The sequence below is a fragment of the Lycorma delicatula genome, chromosome 2 (genome assembly GCF_047948215.1).
Source record: "Lycorma delicatula isolate Av1 chromosome 2, ASM4794821v1, whole genome shotgun sequence".
NCBI classification, from domain to species: Eukaryota; Metazoa; Arthropoda; class Insecta; order Hemiptera; family Fulgoridae; genus Lycorma; species Lycorma delicatula.
In genome coordinates this window covers 86,627,566-86,650,859 of record NC_134456.1, presented here as the reverse complement: position 1 = coordinate 86,650,859, position 23,294 = coordinate 86,627,566, and the positions used below count along the sequence as shown (strand labels likewise).

Sequence of the window (23,294 nt, the reverse complement as noted above, 5' to 3'; positions counted from 1 at the left end):
GCTTTAACAAACAAGGTGGCACTTAATACACTTCCTTGAAGCACTCCAGTCTCTAAGGTGAAAGTTATTGTATTACATCAAAATATAAAAAAAGAAAATCAGATCATATAGAATAACAAAACATATTGAGAAGAACAGCAATCCGGGAGTATACAGTGCCTGGACTAAATATTACAATGAGCAGATTGGACATAATGCAATGATCAATACATATAAAGAACGTATTTGATCAATATAACAATAACAAATTAACGTCTACTGATCAATTTGTATTCAGATTGTCAGCATACATTGTATAACTGCTTTCCTAAGTAGGACATATGTACATGAATGTTAACCAAACTATGCATAATTTACATACAGCACATAAAAACCAAGATATCAACAAAATTCAACAATATACTAAATTTTATAAAAGACTGACAAATGTAGAATATATTATTTAATTACATTCTTAAGTGTTGCCTTAACATTTTAAGACCACAATTAATGATACTGATACCAGATACTTTACTGAAGAAAGCACGAACGGATAATTCGATTCAAATGGTCTTTAGAAGAAAAAATGTCCAGTAATCTGAAAGCAAGTCATTTAATAAGCTTTAAGTATTATATTTTCTCATGCAATTCGGTGAAAAAAATAACAGAAAAAACATTAAATTATGATACATATAATATATCCAATTATAATATATTCATAAAAGGGGAAAATTAAATGATGTTCACAATAAAATAAAATATTTTACACTTACTTAATAAAATATTTCACATCTAACAACAGTCTGGAAATATTAGATCTTCTGGAAGCATATTTCCAGATGTACTTTAGAAACTAAGTCTTGAATATTTTATTTTATGAAGGAAATAAGGTAGTTCCTTATGAAATAAATCATAAAGATAAGGATAAGTGAATAAAAACAGTAAGGGATATTCACAAAAGTAAATAAATAAATAAACTGGTGGCTAAAAATAAAATGACAAATCAATTTAATTAGAAATAAATTTGTAAAATAAAATATAGTGAACTTAGTTATAAACTGAATGGACTGGCTATACACATCAAATAATCTTCACTTTAAACTATTAAAGTTTGGGTATTGGTACATGCAAAAATAACAAAGAAGATCTTTAAGTAACAATGTGGATTAATTAATTAATTACATAATAAATCTTTTTAAAAAACAGAACATGATTTTTAAAATAAAAATAACATAATGTTCATCATACATTATGGAATAAATAATTTTACAATTTTTAACATCAATTATATTATAACAAGTTGGTTGACAAAGGTGTTTGTGATTTAACATCGTATTTTTTAAAGAACTGATGCAGTGTTTGCATCAAATTTACATTAGGCAAACTGGATGTATATTCATCCAGAGATGATATTACATTATAACCAATTATACAACTATTTCTACCTTAAATTCTTTTTTTAGTACCTTTCCTTTAGAAGAATGGTACTGTTTAGTAATACTGTAGTAATTGCTAACTTTACTGATAAAATTATGGTTTTGTAAGACATGTGCATTGATTTAAAAATATTACCATATCATATCATTCTTGTACACAAACAGTTTTATTATTTATTTGTAGACCAAATATTTACAATCTGTTCTCTTGGAACAATGAACAGATGAGTTGAATGGGTACAACTAACTTGAAGAAGAGAAAGCCCAATATCAATTAATGCAGTTTTTTTGATTCTAGCCGGCACCCTTAACAGCTGGCGATAGATAATGAAATAATTTTTCATGCATGAAAAATGCTACACCTCACCAAAACTGAAACACAAAATCTCTGGATGATTGGCAGAGAAGTTACCGCTCCACCATGGAGATTGGTCTTCTATATCAACAAAGTTTTTTAATTATACAGAAAACTTAACTTATTTATCAACATTCAAATATTTCTGAATCTCAGTGCAATATGGGTTCTGGGGATCATATAAGTGATGTGAAAATTCTTCCAGTTATATATTTGATATAGGATGTGAGAGACCTGTATAAAATTATTTAGTTTATATAAATTTTAATATCAACAAAACAAAATAAGAAATTAATAATAAGTCTCAATATTAAACAACAAATGGTGTTTCATAAAAAGGTACATACTGTAATCTGGAATCCTGCAATAAAGAACTCAACAAACAAATACAGGAGATCAGAATCCTGTTAACACATGGTGATTAAAATAAAAATACTATCAATTACATAAATTAATCATTATTCTACAAATTAGTGAACAATTTAGACAAATGTATTAATATATAATAAATATTCATGAAAAAAACAATGTAAAGTATGCATGCATAAAAGTGTCAGTCAGTGTACAGATCCATAACATAATTATGACTGCTTTACCTTACGGATATCGCACACCAAACAATTATTTTTAAAAATTTGCAAAATTTTATCTTTGGGATAAAAAAAATCAAAATTAATAGAAATATTTTGAAGTGTGTCATGCAGAAAGTTCTGTAAACAAATTAGATAGATCAAATTGTAGGGTTAGAATACATGAGGTTTCATTGCACTAATAATAAATAAAACTGAAACACAGAAACATTTTTGTAAGAACAAAAACATAAATAATTAAAACTTACAGAAGTTTCTTATGTACAAAATAAGTACCATATGTTAATATAGAACAAGAATATTTTAATTTTAAGAGGTTTAAACTGCATCTTTTTAACTTGATGATTCTGCAACATCTGAAACTTCAAGATTACTAACACCTGAAGACTGAAAGCTGTGACATAAGGATAAAACAGACATCAGACAAAGCTATGTTTAATAAATAATAATATGAATTGGTTTCCACAAATCATTAAAGTTAAAGAAAAATTGGTATGATTTCACTGTATGCTGGCATTTTTCTTTTATGGAGAAAATTGCATAGTAGATATGATTTAAGAAATGTATAATTTAGTAATTAAAAATCACAAAATACCTGAAAAGTAAAAAAATTGTTCTCACTCAATTAATACAGTCAATTAATGTTATAATTAAAATCAATTTAATATTATAATTAATTTTTAATACACATTACATCATTTGTCAACATTTCAATAACAATATCTAATCAACTTAATTAGAAAGGAGAATAAGTTTACTCTTCATTCCCTTTTATCTCTAAACATTTTTATGATTAAAATTAATACTGGAAACATAGCAATAAAATACAAGCAATAAATGTTAAAAAATTTTTGAAAACTAACAACTAAGGTAACTATACCAAAGAACAACACTAACTCAACATTTTATTTGAGTTTTTTATTATTAATTTCATACAATTAAAAATTTAATCAATTATCACAAGAAACAAGTTGACCTTCAGCAAAGTTAACATTATACAGCCTGTTTTTAGAGAATGACATAATTATATTCCTCAAAACAGTAATCAAAATATTAAATTATTCACAAGTAGACTTTTATTTACCACAAAACTAAAATCTTCAACACAATCAACAACTCAATGAAAAAATCTCTAAAGTAAACAAGGTTTGCCAAAAGTGCAATATAAATTAAGAAACTGTTATTCCCACGGATAAAAGTAATCATTTTATAAGGGTAATTTGAAAATAAATGCATTTTACAACTAAGAATTTAACTATAATTCTTGTTTTTCACTAGTATTGTGATCTATTGACCAAGAGAAATGAGACCATAATCTGTAAAGATTGACAAATCATTTGATTTTGTTAAAACAGGATTTACTTCAACAGAAATTGCATATACCTACATGGTTGAAGTGATTTACTTCAATTTTATTACCGAAATAAATATTACAGATTTAATCCATTGATAATTTGGTTTAAATTATTCATGTTATTAATATTCAAAACTTCACAAAAACTGAAACTGTTTTTTTTTTAATCAATAAGCTTAGTAATAAATTCTGTTTTAAAAAAAAATTGTAATATCAATACAAGGAACTTTGGCGTACCTAAGTGTACACTTGTTATAAATATATCAAAAGAAATATTAAAAAAAGTAAATCAAAATTATCTATTTAGTCCTATTAGTTAAAATAAATATCTTTATTATTAATGTTACATAATATTTGTACTTACTTATGTATTCATTACAATAATTGATGAAACAATCTTATACAAAACAATTATTTAATTTTTTAAAAAATGTTAGTCAAATCTATTTGTTACTTTGTCCATCAACTTTAATTACTTCAGTCACAGGTTCATTTTCTTCAATTTCACTGCAACTTGAACTTAGATCATCATCAGAATCAATTAACAACTTCTTCTTTTTCTTTTTTACTCCACTGGTAGCAGTGTGAGTTCGTTTAACTGATATGCCACTAGTGCTTGCCTTCTTAAATCCCTCTTCAACAGAACTGCTCACTTTTTCTGTGAGCTCAGAGCGTTCCTTTTCATATGTTGCATCTTTAAAATCATGTTTTGGTTCTTTACATAATCTTTCAAGTTTCTTTCTTTTACGTTCAGCTGCTTCTCGCTCCCTTTCAGCTTGTTGAGCAATCCAATTTTTAAGACGTTGTTCTTCGTTAATATCTCTTAGTCTTCTACCGCTTAAATCTCTACAAGCTTCTCTATTTGTTGTTTTCTCAATTTGGGCACCAATGGCCCTAAGCATAGATCCAAACCCACCTTTACCACCAACTAACCTTGGAATGAAATACAAGCATCCATCAACTAAGTCACTGTCACATATTTTCTTTCCGTTCTTTATGAGAAAATAATCTTCGGTTTCGATACCACATAAAGCACTATTAATTTCATTACAAATGTCTGTCACAGGCATTAATTGTAAGCAATAAATTTTACCTTTTGCAAAGTTGATTTCACATAACCTATTTTTAGATGCCATAATTCAACGCTTTCAAATGTAATAAAAAAAGTGATTATCCACAAGCAGGGATTTTTCAACACAATTTTACTGCAAAACCAAGAGCACTTTTAAACACTAAAATGACAAATCAACACAAACTTTAAACACAAATTATAAACATACGAAGACCACAAAAATAAATAAGGTTAGCCAACTCTGCAGTAATATTATTATCCAGATTCAAATACATCTTATTACTAATATAGAAATAACAATAATAATTATATTAAAATAACGTGTTAAAAATATTCACAGAATTTCGCCTAAATTTTCCGCTTAAAAATAAGTTTTTATTTAATATTTTCTTCATAATTTATACGATTATTAAGATTATTAAGATGAACATACTTCAGGAATGTACTGTACAGGACAAAATAAAGAAAAAAATCTTATGTAAACATTACACACTAAAAATGATTAAATTATTAATTATTTGTAATAATTGTCATAAAATAATGATATAATTTTATAAAACAAGTGTACACATAGTTTTTATTTCACTCACTAGATGACACATGTTACTGTGCAGTATACAGTTACTTTCAGTATTAACCTACAGGTAGCGCTAATCGTTTGGTTTGAACTGCTATATGATGTTACCAGCACTATCGCTGTTTTATGAGAAATGACGTTTAAAAAAATTATTACAAAATTGAAACTTAGTTAGAGTACTAAAATATGATATAACAAAGCAGATTCATTATTGAATGAAAAGAAAAAACTGAGAAAATCCTTGAACAGTTTATGCTTTTAATAACTATAGTTATAATGTCAATATATTTCTAAAGAAAAATCGAATAAAATGTGTTTTAATTTTTTGATTCTCATTACAGATAACAATATTTCTGGGACTTATATCTATAATGAACACAAAACATTAATAATAAAGTGTAGAACATAGAGTAATGCTTAGTGAGTTCAATACATATTCTGTACTTTATTAATAACTCACCAGAAAACAATTGGCACCTTTGTTCACTCCCTAACCTCAAGTATTATGTAAATGACTAGTCCCTCCTTAGAATAGATTAAAAAACCTTTGGTCTCTGAAATTGATTCATTTATAACACATGTAAGATAGGCAAACAGGGCACTGCCAAAAATTGCAGTACATTTTGTCACTGATTAGCGATGGTTTTGAAGTGTTAATAAAAATATATATAAAATTCTTGTTTAACAGTACTTTATTTATCTATTACCTTTTTACTTTAAATTTAGTAGAGAAAAATTGAATTTGAAACTTCTGTTCAGCATTAGCTATTAATAACATGATTTAGGATAAAGCATAGCCTGCTTTATCCTAAATAGGGACTATTAGCCATAGTCCCTACCTTAACTGACAGGAAGGTGATATACATAAATATTTAAGAAATACTTAAATATTTCTGTTACAAAACAGATAACTCATGATGTACAATCTAAGAATTACATTGAAGTTAAGAGATTGATACACAGAAGAGAATGTAAGGAAAAAGAGAAAATCCAATCAAACTTATGTAAAATTGAACGCAAAACGTATTTTAAAAATAAAATAAATTACTTGTATTATCTCAGCTCTAAAGATGTAACTAACTAAATTTTGAATACTGAAAAATAAATTGAATGCTAATCTTCTTTTTTTTAATTAGCATTCGTAATGTGCTAATACTACAAGCTGATAGCTATTAGTTCATTGAATACTAATTAAAAAAAAATAGCATTCAATGAACTAATTATTCATACATTTAAAAAAGTAAAAGACTTAATTATACTATTCCTTATGAGTAGTCTTTTCAATTGGTGAAAAATAAGCAACCCTCCCATGGCCCAGTGAAATGAGGATAATAAGTACGTCATGTAAATGACATACTTAATACAAAATATTATTAATATTATATAAAATATTGTGATCGTGAAAAATTTCGGTTTTCAGATTTCAACGAATATATACATTTTTACCATCCCTGAATCCATATTGACTAGTTTCAGAGTGATTCGAATCATACGTACATATGTATCTCGCATAACTCAAAAACAATTAGCTGTAGGATGTTGAAATTTTGGATTTAGGACTGTTGTAACATCTATTCATGAACCTTCCCTTTTGACTGCAATCGCCTGGACAAAAAGTGTCAAAAAAGGCCAAAATCCAAACAATTTGGATTTTGGACTTTTTCTTAAATGCAGTAATAAGTCCTCATTGAGAGCTTTTCAATAATATATCATAAGTGGTACTTATTTTCATTGGTTCCAGAGTTATAGCCAAATAAAATCTTAATTAACGAAATATTTGAATCTTACAAGGGGAATATATATTAAAATAACAATTAGAGTAAATAAGCCAATTAATAAATACGAAAATAATATTTATTGGCAAACAGTACTCACATGAAACGCCGTAAAACAAGTGTTTTACAGCGTAAACAACAAACAACTGTTGTTTCTTCAGACAATCTGAATAAAAAGTGTAAATGCACTTTTTATTACAATTGCCTGAAACGATGTTTGTACTTCACAATTATTTTATAAGTGCTTCGTAAGTAGTATTTTTTGTCAATTAAATTTTTCTATTTTTTTCTGATTAATTTTTTTGCTTATTTACAATTACTGTGGTTTTATTTTTTTTCTGCACATTTTACGCGGTGTGTAATTATGATTATTTAAAAAACGAAATGTTCAAGTTTAGATTTTAAATAACACTTTTCGTTAACGGGTTTTCGACGGCAATGTTGTCTTTCAGTTCATTTACTCTTACTATTAGTAAATAATATTTAAAAAATTAAAATTAACTAATATTACAATAAAAAAATTCTTTGACAGGAAAAAAAATTACTAATTACCTTCTGTAAAGTACGTTATTAAAATCATTAAAAGTAACGTGCACTTTATAGATTTAAATTCCCACAGCAGGGTTTTATCAACTGGATTAAAGGTAAAAATAATTTAAATTTCAGTTAAAATTTAAAGAATAATAAATTAAAATCAAAACTTCCAATTTTAAGATAAAAATTGGGCTTATTTTGATTAGAGTAAAAACCTACTAATTTCCCCTAAAATTTACCTTAAAAATTTAAACCATATCCACCACCCATATATCGCGCACCATTTTGTTCCAAAATGGTGCGCATGTGGAATCGTTCAATTTATATTCTGGTGATTTCAAATTTTCACGGAAATCATACAAGAGATGATTCTATAGCCAAAAATAAGAAAAAATGTTCATATAAACATTGGTCAGAAAAGGGTTAATTAGCATGTTTCGGCTCGCGAAATATTTAGCCCTGTTTTTTGCTCCCTCTGTGAAATTAAACCGTACTACAATTCTTGGGGTATAAACCGAGGGGTAAATTTAGTGGTTTCTTATGGATTTTAATCTAAGAAATTGAATAAAATTGGTTTCAGACCTCTATCTCACTTAGGTTTTAAGAAAAACTGGGTAAAACAGCGAAACGAGCCATCAGTAAGAAATATAATTCGTTTACATCAAAAATTAATTTAAATGTCAGGAAAAGATTTTTGAAAGTATATGTTTGGAGTGTCGCTTTATATGGAAGTGAAACTTGGACAATCGGAGTATCTGAGAAGAAAAGATTAGAAGCTTTTGAAATGTGGTGCTATGGGAGAATGTTAAAAATCAGATGGGTGGATAAAGTGACAAATGAAGAGGTATTGCGGCAAATAGATGAAGAAAGAAGCATTTGGAAAAATATAGTTAAAGAAGAGACATACTTATAGGCCACATACTAAGGCATCCTGGAGTAGTCGCTTTAATATTGGAAGGACAAGTAGAAGGGAAAAATTGTGTAGGCAGACCACGTTTGGAATATGTAAAACAAATTGTTGGGGATGTAGGATGTAGAGGGTATACTGAAATGAAACGACTAGCACTAGATAGGAAATCTTGGAGAGCTGCATCAAACCAGTCAAATGGCTGAAGACAAAAAAAGGGTAAAACACGAAAACGTTTTGTCAAAAAATACATTTTTTTATGTTTAAAATAAAATAGGTTTGTTAATTTACCGATAAACAATTAAAATTTTTATTAAGTGTTTTTTTTTTTGTATAAATTAAATTACACATTAAGTGTGTAAAGAATTTAATTCTGACAAAATTTATGTAAATAACATCTATTAAAATTAAACTAAAATTTGATAAGTTCAACTCTAGCAACAAAACATACAAACTGGATCGGAAAAGTGATATGATTTTAAACAAAACGATTTACAAACAACTGCTAAGTATCATAAAAATAAATTTGAAATACATCCTTCTAAAATATATTAAAAACGTTTATTTTTACATTGTTTGTTAAAAACAGCTGATCAACAATTAAGTTTATTTTCTAACATTTGAATATCCATTTGAGTGATTTTTGTGATGTAAATGTTCGGTCAGTCATTCACAATTGGTGATACAAAAAAATTGTTTTCATTTAGAAAGCTGACGGACATGTTAATTAAAGTAAATAAAAATGAATTGGCTGCTGTATGCAAATACCATGAAAATTATCCAGAAGTGTACCGGATCGTAAAACATTTGAAGCTTTGGAGAGGCGAGTTCGAGATACAGGAATGCTTAAACCAAACCGATTCGATGCTGGTCGTGAACGTTTTGTGAGAAATATCAGCGCTGAAGAAGCAATTTTGAATGCGGTACAAATATCTCCCACTTCAAGCACCAGAAGGTTGTCACAACGCTTTCATGTTTCGCGATCAAGTATGTGGTGACGTTATGGGATCAACAATTATACCCAATTCCATACAACACGTGTACTAGAGTTATTACCAACTGTTTTTGATAAACAGATGAAATTTTGTCAATGGTTAATTAGAAAATGTGAACATCATCCCGGTTTTCCAAGTAATATTCTAATTACTGATGAATCCTTCTTTTAAAAAAATGGCATTGTAACTTATCGAAACGCTCACACTTGGCAGAAGAAAATCCCCATAAGACTCTTTTCCGTTTAGCCTTTGGAACCACTGTCAGGTATTACTTCAGAGAACGAGTGAGGATGATATGTATGAATGTAAATGAAGTATAGTCTTAGGTCGACCATTCCTGAGATGTGTGGTTAATTAAAACCCAACCACAAAATAATACCGGTATCCAGGATCTAGTATTCAAATCCGTAGATCTAGTATTCAAATCCGTATAAAAATAACTGCCTTTACTAGGATTTGAACCCGAGAACTCTCGACTTCGAAATCAGCAGATTTGTGATAGAGAGTTCACCACTAAACCAACTCGATGGATTTATCCCCATGAGATTACTACAAGTCATTTCCAACGCATTTTTTCATTTAATACGTGGTGTGGTCTTCTTGGTGATAATTTCTTACACCCTTTTTTTCTCATCGCCAAGACTCAATGGAGAGCGACTCCAAAACTTGGTTAGCAAAACTTACAAGTTTTTCGAACAAAAAACAAATCTGATGGAACTCTTGGAAGATAGATACGTGCGAGTGCGTTCCTCGTTGGCAATGGTCTCCCGTGCTTTGCTTGCCCGTCGCCTCCTGTATGTCGCCTGGCGCTTCCTTGCCAAAATAGCAATGGTTATGACGCCGGTGACTACAAGTATTGAAGGCTCGGAAACCGTCCGATCGCGGAAAAGACTCGCATGGCCGCGGTGCGTTGCACCTGCGCGTAATAATAATGATGATGATGATGATTATAATAAATACTTAATGTTAATTTTATTTAAAATTGACATCAGGAATTTATTTTTTTAATAACACAATTGGAAAAATGAAAAAAATTATCTATTAATAATCTTTAAATTATAATACTATTTGCTTTTTTCTTTAATTGTTGCAAAATCGATTTTGCTTTTTCAAGGAGTTATCTTTTCCATTTATACATAGACTTTATTTTGTGTATGATTACATATGAATTCATGTATATATACATATATATATATATATATATATATATATATATATACGGTTGGTATATATAATTAAACGAAAAAGGAAATTCCAGAATCAATATTCAGCTTAGCTTCTCTATACCAAAAGAAAAGGAATGCGTTTAGTAGACAAACGGAAGACATTTAAATAAGGCTTTAAATTTATTTTTAAATGTCAGGTTTTTATTAAATACCAATGAACACTGACAGATTTTAAACAATTGTATTGAAATATAGAGCTTTTATACTAATCCCTTTTTTAATTTTTCAATTCTAATTCAATTCCTTTGTACAAAAAGCAAAAAATAAATCTATGATCCCGTTATTAACACAATAGGGTAATATTAGGCAATTATTTAAAATTAATTATTTATTTATTACACGTTCAAAACAGAGGAAAATATTCTTTCCTTTTGTTGTTCAGAATGATTTATAGTCTTTTATACAATGAAGAGTTTAAATATGTGGATATTTATTTAGAATTCATATTTCCGGAAATTATCTAAAGAAATTTATTTATATAATTGCCTGTAACAAAAATCACTCAAGTAGCTGGATAACTTTTCAAAAGTTGCCAGCTACAAATTTTTATTTCAAATACTCTGTATGTTTTTCTTAAAAATTAACGACTAATTACGCAATATTTAGAATAAAACTCCAAAACACCTCAAAATAATCAGTAAAAAAGTTTGAATCCGATTTGACCCCTTGATCAAATGATGTTTACCGTAAAAATAATGCAATATTAAAAATAAAATTGTGACATAAAATCAAAATTCTTAATAAAGTATATTTCATTCCAGTTGACTTCCTGACCGAAATGACATTTTTGTAAAAATTATACTGTATTTGCAGTATAATAGCAAAAAAATAAAAAATAGTAAAAAATATGTATCCCATTTACTCTCTCCCTTGACAGCTACCTTGAAGACATTTTTAATTTCAGTAACAACTAAAAAACAGATTGTAATATCAGAAATTATGAAAATTAAAAAAAATTAATAATTGTTATGTCTATAACAATTATTAATAATTAGCTTTATAGTGGAGTAAAATTATTATTAGTACCAAACTAAAAATAAAAAAATATTATAAAAAATAAATTTAATTAATTAATTAAATATAATTATTAATACTAATAATTATAACTAATTTATCTAGGCCAGAAAAATATATGTATATATGCATGTGTGTCCTACTACTTTTGGTCTTATATTTCAGGATTGACAAAACCGATTTTCTTTAAATTTAGCTAAATATTCTATATATGGGGCATTGATCATATTAATTCAAAAAGACGTTGTTAATAGGAGAGGGATTTCATGAAAAATCAAATTTCGATTTTTTCAGGGGCAATTTAGTGAAAAATTTATAAAGGAAATTTGTCACCTAAAATGCATTTATATATAACCAAAAAAAATTTAAAAAATAACCCCTACTTTTTAAAAATGAATATGTTTTTCTACTGCTCTTTCTCTCTTCGGTTTAAATATTATTCAAAAATTTTTTTAACGTTTATAGTTCATGTATAGAGCTATCAAGAAATATCTAGAATTTTTTTTTTAAATTATAGACCTCGGACCTTTCCTTTCTTTTTCCTGTTTAGCCTCCGGGAATTACCGTTCAAGGTATAACTTCAGAGGATGGTATGTATGAGTGTAAATGAAGTATAGTCTTGTACAGTCTTAGGTCAACCATTCCTGAGATCTGTGATTAATTGAAACTCAACCACCAAAGAACACAGGTATCCATGACATAGTATTCAAATCCGTGTAAAAAAATAACTGACTTTACTAATACTTGAACGCTCTAGAAGGAAAAGTTAGACTTAGGTAGAGCAAGTATTAGTAGAGCTACAGCGGAGCTGTAGCTCTTGGTGCTATCTACACGGGAAAGTAAAAGTTTAGCAGAAAAGAGTTATTAAGAATTTTTAAGGTTTTTTTATTTACAAACGTAAATACCTTTATATTATACAATATCTTTTATTTTACTTTTAACAGATTTTAAATAATATTCCCAATATAAAACAATTTCTGCTAATAGTATGTATTTATAACAGTACAAAAAAATCCCTTTCGGCACTCCGGAAGGCGGAGGTAGCTTTCACCGGTTCTAAGTAGAGAATAAAAAATATTTCCATCTTAAAGTTAAAAAAAACTTCAAATTTACTCAATACGACAATGGTTGTATGCGAAAAAAGTTTAACACGTTTATCATACGACAAGCCTTACAAATCCTTCTTACAATTCCAGCAACATTTTTGTCATTCCTTGCCGTAAAAGTTGGTCATACCAAAAATTGTTTCAGACAAAAGTTTTATGTGATGTTTAGAGGGCTAATGACACCGATTCGATACTATGCCTATCAAGGGAGGTATGATTTTTATCTTCGAAACTCCATTTTTTCCACTCCTTGGACCAATGGTTGCTAATATCAAAAAACTTTACTTACATAAGTTTTAGATCCTTATCCAAAGAATAGTAGGAATCTTAAAGGAATTCGATATTTTACTTTATGAGAAAGTTATAACGATATTTTGTTTGTTCAAAAAAGCCCCCTCATTTCCACCTCCATGATCCGAGTTTGCCCATTACACGAACTCGAACAAGATTTTTGGTCGAAATATTTTTAGGAAACAATTTGAAAGTGATTGGCGCAGAAGTACGGCAGTTATTGTGGCCACAAGAAAGTGAAATATATAGATGTATAAATGTATATATAAACTTTTGAACAGACGGTGGTTTTGGAGTCTGGGGTTGTGAAACGCGAAGATATGTCAAAATTTTCCGGAAGTCGAATCATGATACCCGTTACAATAGGTAGCTTTCTTATGAAATCTACTTAACATTGGTAATATATAAAAACTAATGGCAGTGTTATCATTATTTAACAACAATCAGAATACACGTCGAACAACTTTTTGAAAATAATTTGTCAATAGTTTCATTGCAGACATCCTTGGTGGAGGAGATCTTTATTTTTCATCTACAAGTTTCTGAGATCGAATTCTAGTAAGGCTTTAGTATTTCGCAAACAAATATTCCTGATTTTGTGTCTTTCTTACAACAGACTTCATTCAATAAATAATAGTTTTTACTTTCATAGTTTTTCAATTAAATTAAATTTTTATAATTCATTTATGGTACACATATTTCAATAATCATAAATAATTTTCAAGTTAAATAAGTTTATTAGTTAAAACTTCTGCATGATTTTAAAAAAATTGAAATACATATATTTATTATTAAAAGGAAAAATTTCTTTATATCTTTTAATAATAAATAGTTTTAAATTTTTTTCCCCAAATATACTGAGGTAGGTCCATCAGTTACGCATTGCGCATCGTCAGTGATTGCCTGGCTTCCAACCTTCCGGTACCCCACACGATCCGGTGATCCTGCGGTGGTTGCTCACCTAGTAGGCAGGGACTCGGTCTTTTTTAGTGCCATGCCTCAAACCACTTCCCTCCAAGGAGGGGATTTAGCCGGGTCTCAAACCCCTCCAAGGAGGGGATTTAGCCGGGTCTCCGGCCTTTTCAATTTTTCCCAAACTCAAGGGGTCCACGTTCAATCACTGAGAGCAGCCCACCTCAGCGAGCCGCCCTCTCATTAGCAGGGCTGCCTTGTATTTCCCTACCTCCAGTATCTGTCTCCATTCCACTCCGTAGCGTCTTTCTCCTTGATTTGTATTATTCTGGTTATCCAATTCATGTTTTCCTATTAGCATGTATTGCAGCGTGTTTTCCGGATGCAATTGACCTATCCCAGGTGAGTGCCTTAATCTCGTTCTTATTTATTACATCTGTATATCGAGTCAATTTCGTTACAGTTTTGGCAGTTTGGGGTCATTCGCCTACCAAAACGATGGAGATCGGCCCCAAACTCACCGTGGCCAGTTAAGCTCAACTCTCCGTACCCCCTGTTTATCCATATGCTGACTTGGGGATATCCTTCTGGTCCAGTCACCAGCGTCAGATGTTTCCGACTGTGCCTACCACTCTTCAAGCATCTGTCTTTTAGCTTCACTTCTAGGTATCTCACAGTTATCTCGTCGCTGCAACAGAACCCTAAGCCCGAGAAGAGGTATTCCTGCTATAATCTCTACTGGGTTTTTTGATACCGTCTAATATGCAGACACAATTCGTATCGCAGCTCTCCTCTGCAGAGCAGATACCTTATTTAGGTTCTTCTTATCAAATACCTCTGGAACTTAGAGGTCAAGGGGAAAATTGGCCACTCACAAGCGGCGAGTCAATGTGACGAGAGCCGCATTGTCGGACCGTGTGGGAGTCCTTGATACGGTTGCTTTGTTAAACCGGCATCAGTAGTTTGCCTAAGGGAAACTACTGATGCCAACCAGATTAAGGCTCCAAGCGCTTTAATAGGTACTTGCTGGCATTCAGCGGCTTAGGCGTGGCAGCGAATTGCTGTCTTAGACGAGATAAATTTAATTATTGATAGTCATATATGTTTTTGTAGTTGACGGGGTGCGCCTACCCATTTTAGAATATATGAAAAGAGGGTGGTGGGACACGCAAGCGAGTTGTGTATGGTACCACGCTTTTTCCACTCACGCTTTTAGGTTAGCTCTAGGAGCTAGTTAGGACACTGGTCGCTAAACTGTTTTGAGGCTCCGTAGCCGTTTGTGGTACAGACATTCGGTCTTATGCTTTAGGGCGACTGAATGGGGTGGTGGTGGGAGAAGTGCCAAGCAAACCAATTATCAAAGATCTCGGACATTTGGGATATTCGCAGGGGTTAATCAATCCAAAGTGCAATTGATAAGTCTTACCCTGAAGGAACCGCCTTCGTGATCACGGTAATCTCCACGCCAGGTAAGTATATTTTCGATTATCTGTAATAGCTTTACCAACCATTTTATGGATAATCGAGAGTTCTCTCTCTGTGTGTTTGTGTATATATATATATATATACGCGCAGACGCCTGTTTGTTTGTGTGTGTGTGTGTGTATATATATTTTTTTTTAAATTTTTTTATTTATATACATCCTACAGATGACTATATAATTTTTTATTTTATCTTCATATAACAAAATTCTGTATTCATTAGTTCATGCACTTCGCTCGCGGGATCCGTATATGTATTTTTATGTCCATTCCAATGAAATTTCTTTTTATTATGTTTTACTATTAAAAAAAAATTGTCAAATAAAATAATGTAAGCACAATTGCATATTTATAACGTATAGTGTTTCAATAAGTTATAATACTAGGGTGCAAATCACTTTACGCAACTGAACCTGATTGTAATAAAATTCTGTTTATATAGAGTTATAAAAATATTGATTAAGAAATTTACGACTATTGACTCCTCCCTTCTAGACTTTTAGTCCAAACATAAACAAATTTTACGATCCTGTCAATTTAAGACTTCATTCAGTTTGCGAGGCAAGCACGCTTTTTTTATTTATTCTTATAAAGATCTATAGGCTTCTTTTCAGTCTCGATTTATCAGCATAATATTTTTTAATTTCTTTCACGGTAATAAATTAAGGTTTCTTTTCATTTTATTGACTAAACTCAAGGTTTTAGTACTAAACGTTAGACTTTACACAAGGTCTCAGTTTTAATGACTATAAAATTTAAGTGTAATAGATGTTCATGCTAACCTTCTATATGGAAAGCAATTATTTTCTTGAGTTACGCAGTATGAAAGTGTATAAACATGATTATAACTGATGCAGAAAGTGTTTATTTGTATGCGAGTGATATAATGTTCCTTTAGAAATTTCAGTAATACATGACTGATTTTTAAATAAAAAAGAAACCTATTGTTTTACCACATTTAGAAATTTTTTCAGCGAATACAATCCTGATGGAAGAATTAACTAGCGTTAATATAAAAAAAAATCAGAAACTATAAAGGCAGGTAGAAAAATACCACTTTAAAGAAGTGTGAAGAAAAATATCCTTTCAAAGCATAATTTTTTATCAATTCAATTAACTGCAAAATTATAAAAAAAATTTTGTAATTGGGGAAAGTCATGTTATCAATAATAATAATATATATATATATATATATTATTATCAATAATAATAATATATATATATATATATTAATAATAATTATATATATAATAATAATTTTATTAATAATAAAATATATATATATATATATATATATATATATATATATATATATATATATATATATATATATATATATATATATATATATATATATATATTGATGATATTGCCACGATAACACCGAAAGTATTAAAAAACTGATGATAAAACAGTAAATAATGAACAAATTAGTGAAAGTTTTTTAAAAAAATCTGAAAAAATTATAATACTTTACTGGCATTGGTTATTTATTCGTTTATATTAGAAAAATACTGATGCATAAGAAAATCCTATAATCTCATTTTTGGGGTAAGGGTAACGTATAATACAGTTTTATTGTGAAATTATCATTATATGTTTAAATAAACAAAAAGAATTCATAGAATCTATATTTTATTTTATTATATATTCTATTTTTTTTCACCCCCACTTCCAAAATCATCTTCTAAGAAACGTTTTTGATTTGTCTGCGTTTATTATGTTAAATAGAACAAACTAACAAAAATTCCACTGAAAAATTGTACAACCAATAAGATTTTTTTTTTTGAGTGGTGAAGGGGTGAATTATGTTGCAATTCTATCGTATTATTATTATTATTTTCGAATCATCCTACTAAATGGAAGAAGTTAAGCAAATAACTCAACTTTCCTTTCAGTTCTTCTTGTTGCTCCAATAAGTTTTCATTCTTTCCGAGAAAGCTTGTTTACGCTCTTCTGACCATTTTGGTCTATAGTGTTTCTGTTTTGGTTGCTCTGATGTAATCTCCCATTTGTTAATTTGTATCTGAGGGTGTCTCTTTCTAAAATGTCTGTTGGACTTATGTTCGCGTTTTTTAGGTCCTTTCGAAGATTGTCCATCTCAGGTGTTGAGTTCTCGAGCGAGGTTACATATTCTATTATCCTTTTTGTCAATCGATTTTCTGGTAGTCTATTGAGATGACCAAAGAATTTTATTCATCTTTTCTTAATGTCAATTTCGATGTTTGAATACTTTTCTGTTGTTTTAACTGATTGTAGTCTGCAGCCATCTTGGGTAAATTTTGCTCCTAGATTTTCCGAATGATCTTCCTTTCTACTTTTTTAATTTCTTCAAGTTCATGTTTTCTGTTAAGTGTCAAAGTTTCACTGGCGTAAAAGACTGCTGTTTTTATAAGTGTGTTGTAATGCCGGAGTTTAGTCTGTCTTGACATACATTTTTTGTTGTAGATGTTGTGAACTAACCCTAGTGTTTTTTTGACTTTTTGGAGACGATTTGGTTGTGAGATTTTTTCAAGGCCTGTTGGTTCGATGAATTCCCCGAGGTATTTAAAGTATGGGATCCTATCGATTTTACCGTATTTTGTTTTCAGACTTGTGATATGTCTTTGTACGTAAGAATTTAGTTTTCTCGAATGAGATCTGCAGTCCCACTTTTTCTGCATTTTCTTTAAGTTTCTCGAGCTATTTGACAGCAATCTCTTCATCATCGGATAATATTGCTAGATCATCCGCAAATGCGAGGTATGGTATGTAGAGGATGTTTTTGGGAAAGCCCAGCCGGATTGGTTTCCAAAACTCACATTCCTTAAGTTCCTTCTCCCATTCTTCCATAACCTTGTCAAGGACAACACTAAACATTGGAGAAAGTCCATCACCCTGTCTCACGCCTGTATGAATGTCGAAGGGTTATGAGATTTCTTCCATAAATTTAACTTTAGACTTTGTGTCGGTTAGTATTTGTTTTATGAGTTCTCGGATTTAGGATCTAGTCCCATTTCTTCCAAAATTTGGAATAGTAAGGACCTATCTATCGAATCATAGACCTTTTTGAAGTCTAAAAATGTGCATACCAGGGGTTTTTGTTTTAGGGTTCGTATTTTTAGAGTAGTTTTCAGGTTGAAAATTTGTTCTGGTTATGACCTATTTGGTCTGAAACCTGCTTGATATTCTGTTAATTTAGTTTCTAATTGCTTTTGTGTTCTATCCAAGAGACACGCTGATAGAATTTTGTATCTGACCGGTACAAGAGAGATCCCTCTATAGTTATTTACATCTGATTTGTTGCCTTTTTTATGCAGTGGGTGGATTAGAGCAATCTTCCAATCATTCGGAATTTTTTCAGTTTGACATATGTTTAGGATTATTTCTGTAATTTGTTTGAGTGAATTTGGGCCTACATTTTTCATAAATTCAACTACAATTCCATCCTCCCCTGACGCTTTGTTGTTTTTCAGTTTGCTGATGTGTGAATAAATTTCTTCTTGTGCCGATGGTAACGAATTTTCTGGTGCAATTTCTGGCTGTGCTTTCGGAAATCTCTCTTTGGGTTCTGGACAGTTTAGAAGTTGTGAAAAATATGTGGCTAGTTCATGGCGATTTTCATTATCTGTCAAGGCCAATTTACTGTCTTGTTTCCAAAAGCAAAAAATGTGGAGAATACCCCTTGATTTGATTCGCGAAGGTCTTATAAAAATCGTGAGTGTTGTAATTTTTGAAATTGTCTTCAATTGGCCATTGATATATTTTCTTTTAGTTTGTTTATCGTATTATTATTAAAAATTTATATAAACCAAAAAAAAGTTTTAAAAAATAAAAAAACCGATATTTTTAAACTGAAACGACTCTATACTTAACGGATTTTGCTGAAAATTTCACAATTTATTGTTATTTGTCCCGGGAGTGTTTGCATGTTATTAATTCCGTAATATTTAAACATATAATAACATAATAACTGTCTTAGAAAGTCGATATTGACATAGAAAACGATCGATATAGACGATATTTCTCGAGACATACAACGGCATTAAATTTGATAAAAGAAGTTTTAGTTTATATATTTACACGTTTTTATTTTATGATTTATACACTATTGAGATTGGTAAGTTTTGATCTGCAGTAAACATTCTGGCAATTTCCGGGTCCACTAGTCTTACATGTAAAGCCAAACATTGCCTGTTTGTTCTCAGCCAACACATGCGACTCCCTCCGGAAAGGGGAGCGCATTGCTTCCTCCAAATACTTGGGCCCCTGGAAGGCGTATTCCTGTTAGACCGAAAGGCGTTAGCATCGAAAGGACTTCACGGGACGAGCTAAAGGAGAATCACGCCGGGAGTACGAAACTCATATGCACCTTGTCTCCCACAATCAGCCCAGTCAATTATTTTTCATTGGTTTAAAAGACCGTAATGCAAGTAACAACTCCATCCATAAATAAACACAAAAATCTATCACCGCCACTAAATAAATAATGTCCCGGCTGTTAAAAGAAAGATATAGCAGCAAGGGACATTGTCCAGGTTTTGCGATTAGTAGGGAGATAATAAACTCCCGCTATCCTTGCGTTCCGTTCTGTTTGTTCTCGCATTACGCGAGAACCATCCAACCGACTGATTGCTTTCAAATTGTAGGATACATTCTGGTTATTCCAGGGATGGTTTTAAGCCATATACCTAGGTTCCTTACTCCCTTAGAGATGAAATTGTGAATTAAAGATGTTCATTATAAAAATATATATATTGATCCTTTTACTTCATTATTACATTTCTGTCACCATGAGAACAGAAATAAGTTTTGAACTTTTCGTCGTCAAAGGTGCGTGAATTTTAGTTACCCATAGTTGCTACTATTTTTTCTTTGGTAATTTAGTTTGTTTTTCAGGTTTCTTAAAAGCCTGAATACTTTAATTGTTATTTATCAGTATTATTATCATAATCATGAAGGTAAAGAATACTGCGAAGGACCAGCAGGCGCAGCTCTCTGACTAGTTTTTTTTTTTTTTTTTTAGTCTCCCGGACCTCCGTTAGGTATTGTTTCAGAGGATGAGATAAAATGACAATTTTTTTTATCGTGTGAAAATGCCATGCCTGACCGGGAGTCGAACCCGGGACCACAGGATGAAAGGTCGATACGTTACCACTCGCGCCACGGAGGCCGACCCTCTGGCTAGTTGGAAACAGCGAGCGAAGCTGCGGCCCTAGGGGTAGGCCGGGGGGCCTCGGGGAGTCCCTGAGTCAGCTACGGGTTCACATGGGCCCGGGGCTAGGGGGCGGAACCCCCTCATTAGACTGCTAGTATTGCATATACTACGGAGACCCTTGTTAGTATATTTTATATATATATTCTTATTAGTATTTTGGTAATAGAAAAAAGTTTCAACCCTAAATATAAATTGAAAAAGTATGAAAAAATAAAATTATTTTGGGTAAGAGATATTATAAATAAAAATAAAATAACAGTATTTTCAACAATATTAATTCCATTAATAAAAAATAATATTTCAAAAATATTCCATTACGCTATCTCTTTGTGGTATACAGCACCTTCTAAATTTCTGCATATTCCTCCTGCGATTTAAAAAAAATATCTATATTCAATTTATTCTCTTACTATCAAGCTACCGTACCAAATTTCATGAATGAAATTTATCCGTTCCTTTTGTATGAAATCAAATAGAGACAAATATATAACAACATTTTTTAATCAAGATTTAACTATTTATGGTCTTTAGCGTAAACCAATACTTCAAAAATCACTTTTCACTTTTTAACCAATAATTGTACTTTATTTCTCTTTTAATTAGACAGCTGAGAAAATAAAAATAATTACGATTTCAATAACTTTGAACCAAAATGTAATTCCATTAAATGTATGAGAAATAGAAAATTAGTTTCACCTATGGGGCAAAATTATTTCTTTTCTTTAAACTCATGTTTAAAGAAAGAATTAACAGTAATTGAATAAATATATAATATTTTTAACATATTACGTAACATGCAGGTATATCCTACCATATAACTAAGGAATAGAGCAAATAATTGAATCGAAATGTAAGTCAAAATAAGTTTAATTACGGAAAATAATATGGTACCATGAAAGAGTTGTCTGAACATAATTCTGAAGTTTTATTTAAATTATAACTATAATTTTAAATAAAATTTTATTTAACTGTTACAACCAAATATTGCTGTATACATCTTTAACGCCTAATAAGAAATAAATAATTCAATTGTTTAAGTGCTATTTTCACCCCTTCCTAGCATTGTCACTGTAACATTCGTAATTAGTAAACTTACACTGGTAAGTTACTGGTTCCTGGTAAATCCGAATGTTGTCACTCTAACATTCGAAGTGACCAGTAATCAGTAACTTAACAGTGTAAGTTTACTAATTACGAATGTTAAGGTGACAATGCTTGGAAAGGCAGAAAATAACGATCAAATCAATTACACTGATGAACATAATTTTTATTTCCTAACATGCGATACATGATTTTAATCTGCTTTTTGATGCTGAAAACGAATATGAACTCAGAATCTTTCTGTCACCCACCATTTTTGAAGAATCTTTTAATTTTAATTAAAGCATTTTTTTTCATTTATCAATGTATAGTTACCATTTTAAGCTCCTATATTGTAGTTTTTTAGGTAATTTTTCATTGTTTAACTTTTTAACATAATTTTTAAGCTATAAATAATGGTTAGGGATTTAAATTTATCAAAAAATCAAGTTGAACTGTTAGGATCAAGACTGCAAGGATGGAATTTATTTTTAATAAAATACTAAAATTTCGGGCTTTCGAAGCCGACAAAAAGAACTTTCTCAGTACTTTATTGATGAAAATAATTTGGACAATATATTGCACAAATATTGATGAGCTTATGTTGCACTTAGGACAAATTCATAAACCTGAGGACTAGCGCCTGTTCATAGATTCATCCAAGTATAGTTTAAAAGTAGTTCTACTACACGATGATGACAAATATCCTTCGATACCAATCGCTTATGGTATTAATTTGAAAGAGACATACGATGTGATGAAAGACGTTCTTAAAAAAAAAAATTATAAAAAACATAGCTGGAACATATGTGGGGATTTGAAAGTTATATATATTTTGTTAGGCTATACTAAGTCCATGCATTTTCTTTGCGAATGGGACAGTCGAGCTAGGAATAAACATTATGTTACCAAAAAATCGGAAGAAACGAGACAACTTAACCCCAAATGGGAAGTTATTATTCATGAGCTCTCAACTAAACCCAAAAATAATATTTTTACCCACTCACCATATCAAGCTAGGACTAATCAAAAATTTTGTAAAAGCAATGAAGAAGAATAGTCCCGGATTTTTGTACATCAGGCAGAACTATCTAAATGTAAATGAAGGAAAAATTAAAGAAGGAATATTTGTTGGTCCTCAAATAAGAAAGTCGATCAAGGATGTATTTAACTCGATGTTAAATAATGTAGAAAGTGCAGCTTGGGTTTCATTTAAAACATTTTCTCGGCAAACAAAAATCCGACAATTACTACGATATTGTTTATCAACTTCTTACTTCATACAGAGCTATGGGATGTAATATATCTTTGAAAATACATTTTCTCCATTCACATCTGAATGTTTTCCTGGACAACCTCGGAGATGTAAGTGACGAACACGGTGGACGTTGCCACCAAGATATTTCGGTGAT

General features: G+C 30.4%; 1 protein-coding gene across 1 annotated transcript; it reads right to left on the bottom strand.

The window, feature by feature from the left end:
* Positions 1–1,061: 1,061 nt before the first annotated feature.
* Positions 1,062–5,020, bottom strand: LOC142318980 (splicing regulator SDE2). Its single transcript, XM_075355721.1, has 2 exons — positions 4,079–5,020; positions 1,062–1,787 (listed from the first exon to the last, which is right to left on the bottom strand). Exon 1 carries the CDS (start codon positions 4,848–4,850, stop codon positions 4,158–4,160), a length of 693 nt encoding a protein of 230 aa, XP_075211836.1. The 5' UTR covers positions 4,851–5,020; the 3' UTR covers positions 1,062–1,787; positions 4,079–4,157.
* Between the last annotated feature and the right edge of the window lie 18,274 nt (positions 5,021–23,294).

Excerpts from the sequence above, each read along its gene's own strand:
- LOC142318980 (XM_075355721.1), bottom strand. The coding sequence starts at position 4,850 with ATGGCATCTAAAAATAGGTTATGTGAAATCAACTTTGCAAAAGGTAAA.